General features: G+C 44.9%; 1 protein-coding gene across 1 annotated transcript in view; it reads left to right on the top strand.

Annotated features, from left to right (window-relative positions):
• Positions 1 to 1,355: 1,355 nt before the first annotated feature.
• The window catches only part of Sptb (spectrin beta, erythrocytic), a 72,423-nt gene continuing 61,713 nt past the window's right edge, over positions 1,356 to 12,065 (top strand). Inside the window, exon 1 of the mRNA XM_070031863.1 lies at positions 1,356 to 1,516. Coding sequence (XP_069887964.1) covers positions 1,369 to 1,516 — 148 coding nt within the window. The 5' untranslated portion in view covers positions 1,356 to 1,368. The remainder of the gene's footprint in view (positions 1,517 to 12,065) is intronic.

Genomic DNA, 12,065 nt, shown 5'->3' on the forward strand with positions numbered 1-12,065 from the left:
GTGAAATACTTCATCATATTCATCCTCCCCGCTCACACTGGTACCCACCCCCACAAACACTTGTGTCGCTCGTTTATTTTTTTAATGTGTAGATTCCACATATGAGAGAGAACATGCAACACTTATCTTTCTCTTTGTTTGGGTTCTTGGCCCTTTCCATTTATGGGGACCTCCAGGCTTCCTTGGAAAGCATTTAGCAACCACCTCGAACTTCCCTTCCCACTCCCCAGCCCCTAGTACCTAGTGCCGTACTCCATCCTATCCCAGTTGTGGTACATAGAATATCCTTACCATAATTGCTCATTTAATGGTCTGTTGCTTCTCCAGACTATAAGCTCCATAAGAACCCATTCCAACTTGTCTTACTACTTACCAATTGTCCACACAGCACCTGTCACTTCACTGAGGCTTAGTATACATTTGAGATAATTGTGAATGAGTGAATGAATGAATGAATGAATAGTGGGAAAGTGAGTAGTGGGAAGATACCCATGCTCATTGCATAGAGACCGGACACATGGCTCCTTTGTCAGTGAGATGCCTTCAGCCTCTACCATAGTGCCTCCTACTGACAGCCATAATGGTACAGTAGCCTTCTCTGGGCTGCTTGGTCTGGCTGGGATTCAGTAGGAGACCTTGTCCTAGCACCTGCCTGCACTTCACAGAAGGCACAAATAAGAGCTCGGCTTTCTAAATATTGGCTGTGAAGTCTCTCCTCAGTGACGAGGGATGTCCCCCTCCCCTCCAGCATGGGCAGCTGCCCAGGATCAGTGGCATTAGTGGCAGCTTGCTGCTCACAGTCCTCTCTCCCTGGTCATTCCTGTTGGAGTCACACTCAGCCGACTTCCAGGTTCTCCCTTTTCCTGTCCCTGTCTCCCCCCCCCCCCCAGGCTGGCTCCTGGCCTCGGTCCACAGGGCGGGGGCTGCTCGTCCTGGCTCCTGGCTGGTTCCCCCACCAGCCTCTGGCTCTCAGGATTGCTGCCTTTCTTGCGGCTGCTGCTCCCAGGGTGGCAGCACTGGGTGTTGAGAAAGCAGGCTCACTGCGACTGATGTCTCCACCTGCTGGCCATCCTGACCCTTGCGGCATGCAGCTCTCCATCTCCATCGGCGCCACGGCTGCCGTTACTGTGGCTGCTGCTGCAATATTTTATAACACACAGCCCAGAGACCCTGGGTAGGAAGCATGTCCCCGCAGACGACACTATGGGCTACTTCCGTTAAGATCCGCTCCTGCTGGACGCTCCGAGTAAGTTTTCCCCGAGAAAAGTGCGAGGGGTAGACGGCTAACCCTCTGACTGTCTTGCTGTCCCCTAGGGGCTCTTCCATGAAGACTGAGGCCGGCGTAGCTGCTGAGAAGAGCCTGCTGACATGACATCGGCCACAGAGTTTGAAAACGTGGGCAACCAGCCACCATACAGCCGGATCAATGCCCGCTGGGATGCCCCAGACGACGAGCTGGATAATGACAACAGCTCAGCCAGGCTCTTTGAGAGGTCCCGGATCAAGGCCTTGGCAGGTACTGCTTGGGGCTGTTGGGGGTTAGAAGAGTGGGCTCACAATCCCCAGGTCTATGCCCCTCATAACTGTGGTGACGTGTGTGTGTGTGTGTGTGTGTGTGTGTGTGTGTGTGTGTGTGTGTGTGTGTGTTGGGTGAGCCCCCGCAGCAATGGAGACATGTCTGCACAGCTTATAAAGGCTTTCCACCACCTCCATCCCCAGGAGCCTGGCTCTAGCAGCCTTGCCTTGAGGTATCCTCTACTTCCTTCAAAGAGACCCTGTGAGGCAGGAGGTGTTAGAGTTGGTACCAGGTGGATTCTACCTTCTGCCTCTGTTCAAAGGAACCTGTGGCCAAAGTCAGAAGTATAAGAAAGTCTGGGCAAAGGAGTATCTAAAGGGCCAGGCAGACAGGCACAGGTGCCAGAGCCTTTTATGCACTTTGATTTCCTGCCTGGGCTTAGAGACAAGAATTACTATCGTCTTTTCTATGGTACCAATAGAAAAGAAGAAATTGAGAACAAATAGAAGCCTCCTCACATTGTCTCAGGAAGGATTTTCTGGATGGAACCTCTCATCCTTAAACTAGAATTAGATTTGTACTAAGTAGATTCATAATAGATCTCTTGGTGTGTGTGTGTGTGTGTGTGTGTGTGTGTGTGTGTGTGTGTGTGCATGTGTGTGCATGCGCACGTGCACACACACATGGAGAGGGAAAGAAAAAAGGAAGAGAGTATCTTATATCTCTAGCAGAAATGGCTTTTCCTCCCCCTGCTGACTGAGATCTGATTTCCAGATTCCCACCTCGGCCCCCCCCACCCCCACCCCACATACACTGATCCTGTGACTATTATCTCCCTGGAACTTGATTCAGGGGAATTATATTCTGATGCTAAGTCCTTGGCCAATCAAGAAAGTTTGAACTACATGGGGGGTGAGGGAGAGGTTCCTTCATATTATTGTACGTCAGCATCTCAGATTGGACTCGAACACCATCACTGATTGCTCCCATCTGTAAGAAAAGCAAAATCTCTTCATAAGTTCTTTCTGGAATGAGTCTCCTGGTATCTCTTAAGGCCCTGTATGAAGTTGATGGTGATTCTCTTCCTCTGTTCTGTCTTCCACTCCATTCCCAGATACTGTGCTCCCTGGTTGACCTTAAGGCATGAACAGGGGCCTGGACGTTTTGGGACTTCAGTGACTTACTACCTCCGGAGTATTTGGGCTTCCCACTTCATAAAGCAATGCAGCATTCATCCCCATTGTCATGACAGGACATCTGCTCTGGTCTCAAACATCACCCTTTGTGTTCTATAGAAATTCCCTTTCTCCTTCCTTCATTTCCTCCTCTCCTTCCCAGATTTCATGAAATTCTTCCTTTGCTTTCCTTGAAATATATTAGCAGCCCCTTGCTTTTGCCTTTGTAATTCTAACCTCTTTAATCAAACTAAAGTAAAACCCTTACTTTGTCAGCCATGTTTTATCTTCTGTACATCTCAGTGCTAGACTAGATTGGGCCAGGTGGCCCTGGCGGCACAGGGGAAGTGATGGTACCATGTTGCATAATATTTGTCCAAGGATGAAACAAGGAGGGAGCCTGTCCTGTGTGTATATTCTTTGATTTATTTCGCAGATGCTTTAGTTTTTTAGGACACTAAGGTAAACTCCACTTAAACAAATATTTATTGTATTCCTGCCAGGTTTAAAGCCACCCCCCAACCCCTACTCTCCAACCAGACATGAAAGGAGAGGGGAGTGGGGAGTCACAGAGATGAATTTAGTATAACATCTGTCTCTAAGGAGTTTATAATCTATTAGGGGAAAAAATGAACTCTACCCACAGTTAATTAGCATGAGGAGAATTAGAGAAGAACTGTGGGGCAGACACATAAATTAGCAATGAAAAGCAAAGGAGATACACAAAGAATCAGAATAGTTCATGGGGGAATCAACTGTTGAGCTAGGGATTGAAGGGGGTGTGTGATTGAGTCAGGCAGAAGGGCTAGAACTTCTCCAGGTGACCTCTGGGTATGGTGGCCAGGTCAGATAAGTTTCATGGAAACTGGTGGTGAGGGATTAAAGAGGTAAGCACAGGAGGGCATCATGTCAGAAGCTTCATGGTCAGTTCTAATGGATCAATGGACCAGAGTCTTTGTGGGGTTTTTTGTTTGTTTGTTGCCAGTCCTGGGGCTGAACTCAGGGCCTGAGCACTGTCCCTGAGCTCTTTTTGCTCAAGACTAGCATTGTACCACTTGAGCCACAGTACCACTTCCAGTTTTTTCTGTTTATGTGGTGCTGAGGAATCAAACCCAAGGCTTTGTGCATGCTAGGCAAGCACTCTACCACTAAGCCACATTCCCAGCCCCAAACAGAGCCTTTCCTAATCCAGGCTCTGCCTGCTTGCACCTGTTCCTCACCAAGGAGAGAGAACCCGCACTCAAATACTTGAGAGTGTTTGGTTTACAAGTAAACATGGAAGTTTTGGGTCCTTTCAATGCTCTTATCAACAACATAAGCAGTGTACAGTCTTTTTCCTCCTGGGAGGTTGCTCAGAGTAACTTTCACTAGAAGCTAAACTTTGCAAAGGTCCACCCAGATGGACCCATTCTGCTGGGTGGACAATGCAGAGAAAGAGACATCTCTCCCTAGGTTTAACTTCCTGGCATTATTTTTTCAGTATTGTGTCTCAGGCCACCTTAGCAATATATAAGCAGGAGCCAGCCTGTCCAGTGGGGCCCTAGGAAGAGGAAGCTACCTTTGATCCCGTCATGTCAGCATTTGAGTCAGCATGCTCCTTCACTTCTCTCCACTCACAAGAGGCCCAGAAAGCATTCGTCCCTCTGCTTCTTTTTCTCTCTCTTTTTTTTGTTTTTATTTTTCTCTTTTCTGTGTGTGTGGGGGGGGGGGTGAGAGTGAGAGAGAGACAGAGAGAGAGACAGAGAGATTCCTAACCTTGAACTCCAGGCCTAGGCAATGTCCCTGACTATTTTTGCTAAGGCCAGCACTCTACCACTTAAGCCACAGCGCCTCTCTTCAGGCCTTTCAGTGGTGAAAAGGAGCTGTGAGTCTCACAAACCATCCTGCTAGCTTCAAACCTTGATCCTCAGATCTCAGTCTCCTAGGTAGCTAGGATTACAGGCAGGCGTGAGCCACTGGCACCCTGCTACCTCTTTATTTGCTTCTTATTTGCTGACGACAGTCTGTTTTGTAGGAATATGTACAAGGTTGAGGAGATTGGGCTGGAAATTTCTTTCAGGTCTTGAGTTCAGACTGACCTGGACTGCAATCCCTTTACCTCTGTCTCCCTTGTTGCTGAGATTACAGGTACAAACCACTATGCCAGCTTGTTGGCCTGGCTTGTTGATTGAGATGGAGTTTTGCTAACTTTTTGTTTGGCTTGTCTAGAAAGGCCTCGTTTAGAAGAAAAAGTCAGGTACCAGGGAAATTAGGCTAAGGCTTTTGCTTAGAGCTCTTGTCTCCTTCTCCTTTCCCTGAGGCCTTATCCCCATGAGAATGATGTACCATACTTTGCAGCTGTGTTCTTGGCATTAAGGCCATCCAGTCCAGGATATTAGCTGTGAATCTACCATCCTAAGAAACCAAGAAGGTGACAGACTTCATCACCATACCATGCCTCCTAGCCCGGCAGCCACTCTAGATCCTTCTCTACCCAATGACCTGTAGTTCAAAGACTATCAGTTTAGCTAGACTCTATCTTTTCTACTTCATAAGATAACATTTTCTCGGCCCTAAAGGAATTACTCTTACTTTGCCTTTCCTACAATTCCCAGCTTTTCCTCCTTGGGCCTAAATAAACAAGCCATATGGTAGCTCTGCTCTCATATATAAAAACCTGACCTTTCTCTAGAATGAATGACTTTCCATTTGAAGAGCACAATCCACCTGACTAAGGTGACAGACTTGCTAGGGAAAGGAACTTAGAGATAAAGATGGATTTGACCTTGACAATGCTAAAGAGAGGTTGGGGGCCCAGCAGGAATATTTTCCTGGATCCTTGAGCAGGTTTTATCTCCCTAAGGTCTAAGCCTCCCTAAGTCTCTGTCTGGTAGCACTTGCCAGGGTAAGAAGCGGGTAGCTTAAGGTTCCTCCTGAACAGAGGCTTTGATGATAACTGTCTCTGCTTTCTTTTGGAACCTGCTTTAAGAAATTAGAAAAAAAAAAAAAGGAATAGCAGAATGGCCCTCATTCCTGTCCCTCCAAAATCTCCTAGCCCTCATGTTTTAGTAGGAAATCCCCAGGGTCTCCTAAAGCCACCTCACTGTGGAACTCCATTTCCTTTCCTTCCTCTTTGTAACATGAGCCACTAGTAAAGATGTGGCCATCTGGATCAGAAATGCAGCATTACTAGCTACAGGGAATTACAATCCAGGAAGCTGCCTTCTATACTGACTCTATCCCAAGAGGCCCCAGCCTGCCTGTGTACCCACCCTGCACCTTCTTACCTCCCATACCCCAGTGACTGGAATGAGGGACAATCAGGACAGATGTGACTTTGCTGGGAGAGGAAGAAGCGAGGAATGCAGCAGAAAGCTTCTCTCCAAAGAGAAACCCTGTGTGTTAGTCTCCTCCCCTCTCTGTCTTCTTCCTTCCTGCTCCCCCTGCCTTGTGCACACATACGCACACGCGCACACACTCACACACACACAGCTTGGCATCCCAGCATCCCATAGGCTGCCCACTGGGTGATTTATGACTCCTCAGTGTACAGAAGCATCTCAAAGATTGCAGTGCAGAGAACAGTCCAGAGCCTCCTGAGGGGGGCTGTGAAGAAGACAGGGCTGACATGTTCTGTCTCAGTCTTTCTCCTCTTTGTTGTCTGTTCTAGCAGTTGCTAAGAGAGAAACTAAACAGAGCCCCTCCTTTAAAAACAAAAACAAGTGCTTGATGTTGTACGGCCTGTTCCATTTTGCCTTTAAGTTGGGATCCAATGATGTTTCAAACTGGAGGCAAGCTTCCTTTCTGCATTCTTTCTTTGAAGCCTTCTTTCTGGGAGTGAGATGAGGGCAAAGAATGTGGCATTACAGCAGGGGCACTGCAGGCAGCAGCCCTGTACTCTGAGGTACGTAGGTGCTGCCACTTAAAATCCTGACCACCTTCCTGACCCACTGGACCAGGCCCCAAGGTTACAGTCAGTTGACCAGCAGACATTCCACCAGAGCCTCAGAATGGTGGCCCTCAGACCCTGCTGCTCCCTGTCCTCCTTTCTTGGCTGTCCAGGGACTCCATAGAGAGGGAGGCATGGGGAGCAAAGGTCCTGTCCCAGGATGCTGCTGTGCCCAGTGACCTAGGAAGGGCTTTGTGTCCAGAGGGTAAACGATTTTCTCCAGGAGCAGGGTTTTACCATTTGCTTGGGGGGGGGGGGTCTGTTGCTTCTTGGCAGCTCGCTAAATTGGTAGATTCCAAGGCAGGTGGTTGCTCTTCATCGTCTGAGAACCTCTCCAGCTACCTGGGAACACAGAGATGGCGTCATTGATGAGAAGTTTGAATTTTTTTCCTTCTCAGATTTCACACATAAAGTTGAATTTTATTTAGAGATTATATGTTAGGAAAAGATACTATTCAAGGAAATATGTGTGATCCATCATTAGCCATCATATTAACACATTGGCAAAGGAAAAATAAAATTGGATCAGCAATTTTCTCTCGAAGGTCAACAGATTGTCCCCAACCCCACCACAGGCCACGCAACCTGTCCCCCTTACCTGTGCAGGAAAACGGCAAGAGAAGCCAGCACAACTCCTGCGCCATGAGGTCCAGGCCAGGGCTTCTCTATGCAGGCCACCGTACCGTCTCCGGTTGTCCCCTCTCCTCTCTCAGTGAAAGCACTTCTTCCTCTTTGAGCCTCTTTGCAGAAGCGGCTGCTTCCTTCTAGGGGTAATTGCTATCTATCATTGTGAAGATACTTTATCAAATATTAATACATCGGGGTTAATAATAAGATTGCCTCCTCCCCGTGCAGTGTAGTCTGAGCAACCATGTTAATAGCCTCCTCCATCTTTGGGCCATTCCTGTGGGTCCTTTGCTTCATTCTCAAGGGCAAGTGCTCACAGCAGGCCTCCTAGGAGCACTAGTTCCTGCTCCCACTCCCCAGCTCCTCAGGTTCTCTTGCATGCTGCTCTACTGACAAGGTGCCAAGGGTGTTGTTTTCTGAGCATCTGTTCCATTTTGTTCATTCCCCTCCCTTTTTTTTTTTGCCATATCACTGAGAATAAAAGGGAGGTGCTTAGCAGCTGGGTGCCTGGGAACAGTTTGCCTCCAAACTCTTTGGCCTAGGACACTGGAAACTGGATCAGCCAGGGACTCTCACCTTACAGTCCAGTGAGAGAGCAGATCAAATAATCATCTGCATATTTGTATACACACATGGTTGCATGATGGCAAACCATAAGAAATGCTGTGGTGGTGTCCTGGAAGTTGTACGAGTCTATAACATTAACCATAGCTTATACCCCATCCAAAAGAGGAATGGGGGTTTGCTTGACTCAGAGCATGGGTCCAGGGGTAGAGAGAGGAGGGGTAAGTGGAAGGTACCTTCCAGGACCCTGTCAGAGGAAATAGCAAGAAACTCATAATAGGTGGCTGAGAGAATTCTTTGCAAATGAGGAATAGGTTGAAGTTCAAAGGGAAGGATTCTGGACAGGCACGGTGGTCTGCCATGGAAGGCTGGAGGCCCAAACCTACGCACTGCTGTTAGCAGGGAAGTGACATGGTTAGCTGCAGGACTCTGTGATCACTCTGATTTCCATGGGGAGAGCAGGTATGGGGAGGCTGTGCAGAACACAGAAAAGAGATGACCACTGGAGCCAGCTGGGTAGCCCCAGCTAGGGAGGAAGTGGTGGCATTCTTCTGCCTTCCTGCTGTTATAGTCAGCGATCGAGGCTGGCTGAGCCACCTATCTGCACCTCAGGGCCTCTGTTTCCTCACCTGAACACCAGGGGCTTGAACTGGATGATACTTGTGGTTCTTCCAGCTCTCAGAGTCCTCAAAAGCCACCCGTGGGACAGTGTTAATGAATGCTTATCTGTGCAACACCAAGAAGCTTTGAGACCTGGCTTGAAGGCAAGGAATGCATCATTTCTAGCAAATCCGTAGATTTCTTCAGAAAACTTGACTAGGCTGCATCTGGGATTGTCTGGACCTACACAGCTTCCTGTCTCCGGTGAGGGTGCTTTCTCTGCAAGCCACCACTGGCTGTGGGAAACACATACTAACAACAGCTGGCCTTTACACAGCTGCTTCGTGTCCCATATGCTTTACACAGATTGTCTCATGACCCTACTATGCCCTGTGAAATGTGTTTATTCCCTTAACAGAGTCAGGTAAGATGGGAAACCTGAGTTTTAATGAGCACTGGTTGTTGGTTCTAGCACACAGACCTTTTTTTTTTTTTTTTTGAACAGTATTGGTGTTTGAACTTAGGGCCTCAGGCTTGCTAGGCTAATGTGATACCAATGAACTATGCTTCCAGTCCTTCCCTACCCCTTGTCTTTCTCATCAACCAGTTTTACCCAAAACTTCAGGTTATAAGCTAGTTAAATAGAAACTTTCTCAAGAGGGCTAGCTTTTGGACTTTTTATTGATTCCTCGGGGTTTATGAACTATAGGCCCTATTCTTTTCAAATCTGTTGCTTCTTATTATTAAAACTAATATATGTTCACAGCAGAAATTTAGAACATATAAATAAGCAAGCAAAAAAAGAAATATCACCTACACTTTACAACCCAATTTTATCTTTTATACATGTACATTGGTAACCTGATTCTTTTCCCTTAAACATATCATATCCTTTAGTTCTTTACAATGTTCTTGATATCTTCATTAGTACACTAATATATAAAATGATTATCTGCTACTTTTGTTATTATTCTCAATTGTGTGTGTGTGTGTGTGTGCGCGTGCACCAGTTCTGGGTCTTGAACTCAGAGTTTGGGTGCTATCTTTGAGCTTTTTTGCTCAAGGCTAGTGCTCTACCACTTGAGTCATAGCTCTACTTTCAACTTTTTGGAAGTTTGTTGGAGATCAGCATCTCACAGACTTTCCTGTTTGAGCTGGCTTCCAACTTCAATCTTCAGGTCTCTGACTTCTGAGTAGTTAGGATTACAGGCATAAACCACCTGTGCCCAATTTCTATTCTTTATTAGTTGTTGGAGTTTTTGTTTTTGTTTTTTGGGTTTTTTCTGGTGCTGGTAATTGGGGCTTGAACTCAGGGCCTGGCCATTTTTCCTTAGCTTTTTACTATAAATGCACATATACATATTAGATAAAACTCAAAAGCTCTTTGGGGCAAAAAGTTTTGTTCTTACTTCAGTCTTCTGATTGCTCAGCTCTCCCCCCAACTTCTGTTAACTATTTCTTTTGTATCTTTCCATGAATATTTTATGCATATCTACCCAAATAAATAATATGTATTGGGTTTTCCCAGGTTTGTTTTAATAACTGCATTGTGCTATGCTTTTCTCTCCAAATATCTTTCAAATTGCTTTACATTAATACCTAAAAGCCCCCTCATTCTTTTTGTCAATTGTATAGCACTTCATTGTATGGACATATAATTTTAATTTAACCGGTCCTCTATATAGTATATATAGTATATACTGAAGTTCTTTACAAACTATTTTATTTAACTATTTTTAATAGATAGAATAAAATTATGTGTAGATTGTCTTGCAAATAAGCAAATATCTGTAGGATAAATTCCTAGAAGTGGAATTACTGGGTCCAAAAGTTTGTGTATTTGTAATTCTGATTGGTCTTGCCAACTTGCCTTTCAAAGAGGTTGCCCCAGTTACACCCTCTCCAGAAACATATAGGCTTTGTTCTCTACATCCTTGCCAATACCATATTTTATCAGGCTTCTTTTGATCTTTCCCATCTGATAAATGAAACACAGTACTTCAGCATACTTCCATTTTTTTTTTTTTTTGTAATATTGTGATTGAACTCAAGGCTTCAAGCTTGCTAGGCAAGGACTCTACCACTTGAGCCACCCCCAAGACTTTGTTTTTGGTTTGTTTTTAAGATAGTATGTCTCACTTTTGTCCAGGCTAGCTTTGGACTGCAGTCCTCCTACCACCACCTTCCAAGTAGCTGGGATTATAAGCATGCCTCACCACACCCTGCTTCATAATTTTGACATTTAATGTAAAGTTTTTCAAACATACAAAAAAACAGCAGAGGCAAAGGAAAATGAAAAGTCACCCAAATTTAATAATTACTAATGAATTTCCTTTTTTGTTTGGGAGGTTGAAGCATTTTTAAACTAAAAGCATCACGTTTTTACCTCTAATTACTTTAGTACATATCTGAAAGACAAGAACATTTCACACTTAAACCTAGTACCATAATTATACCTAACAAATTAATTTAAAAAATCCCTAACATCTAATACCTACTTGATATTCATACTATCTCAATTGTCTAACAAATGTCTTGTATGATTAATTCAAACTAATTAAGGAACATGTATTAGATGTGTGTGTCTGTGTGTATGCATGAATGCACGTGCTCAAGAGAGTTTTTAATTTGTGTTACTAGTGTGAGTAGTTTGGGCAACTTTTATATATGAAAGAAACTAGAAAAATTTTTGGTTAACTCTTGGTTCACATTTTAAAAATCATTTCCCTTACTAATCTATAGGCTTTGATGTTAGTGTTTTGTCATTGTAACAAATACCTGAGGCAATTAAGTTATAAAGAGAAAAGGTTGTTAGGCATGGTGGCTCACACTTTAATCCCAGTTAATCAGGAGGTGGGTCTGAGAAGACAGAGCTGCTGGGCTAGCCCAAGAAGAAGTTAGTGCATGTTTGACACTCCAGCTACAGGGGAGGTTTAAGTAGTTGAATCATGATCTAGGATGGCCTGAGCAAAAAATGGGAGACCCCGATTTTTGAAAATTAACTAGAGTAAAAAAGAGTTGGAGTCATGGCTCAAGTGGTAGAACCCTGTCCCTAACAAGCATGAATTTAAACCCTAGTACCATAGTAACCAGACTTGTAGTTTATAAAGTTTCAGTCCACGATGATTGACACCAGTGCCTTGGGCCTGTGATAAGGCAGTACTTCATGGTGAGGAGGGAATAGTAGAGTCGAACATCTCCTTTTATGAACACACATACACACACACACACACACACACACACACACACACACACACACACACACACACACAGAGCCCTGAGGTCCATAATCCCCTTCAATGGCATGTCCCTCAATGTCCTGAAGCCCTCCTGTTAGAGGGTCAAATGGAGGACCAAGCCCTTGATACATACGCATTAAGGGAGCATTCTACATCCAAATTGCAGCAGTATTCTTTACATAGGAAGTAAACTAGCCTGTGAAGTGTTACAGATACCTCCTTTGTTTCCCATTGCTTATGGTATTCTATTCCTCACACAGTTGTTTTTTTAATGGTTAAACTTTCAATCTTTATTTTAAGGCTTTATTTAGAAAGTCCTTTTCTATATTAACATTATTTTGACAAGCCATTCTACCATGACTGATTGTGATACTTGTAGGCTTTCATTTTGTGTATTTCTTTTCTTTTATTTTCTT

Source organism: Dipodomys merriami, unplaced genomic scaffold, assembly GCF_024711535.1.
Source record: "Dipodomys merriami isolate MVZ:Mamm:240054 unplaced genomic scaffold, mDipMer1.0.p SCAF_1, whole genome shotgun sequence".
NCBI classification, from domain to species: Eukaryota; Metazoa; Chordata; class Mammalia; order Rodentia; family Heteromyidae; genus Dipodomys; species Dipodomys merriami.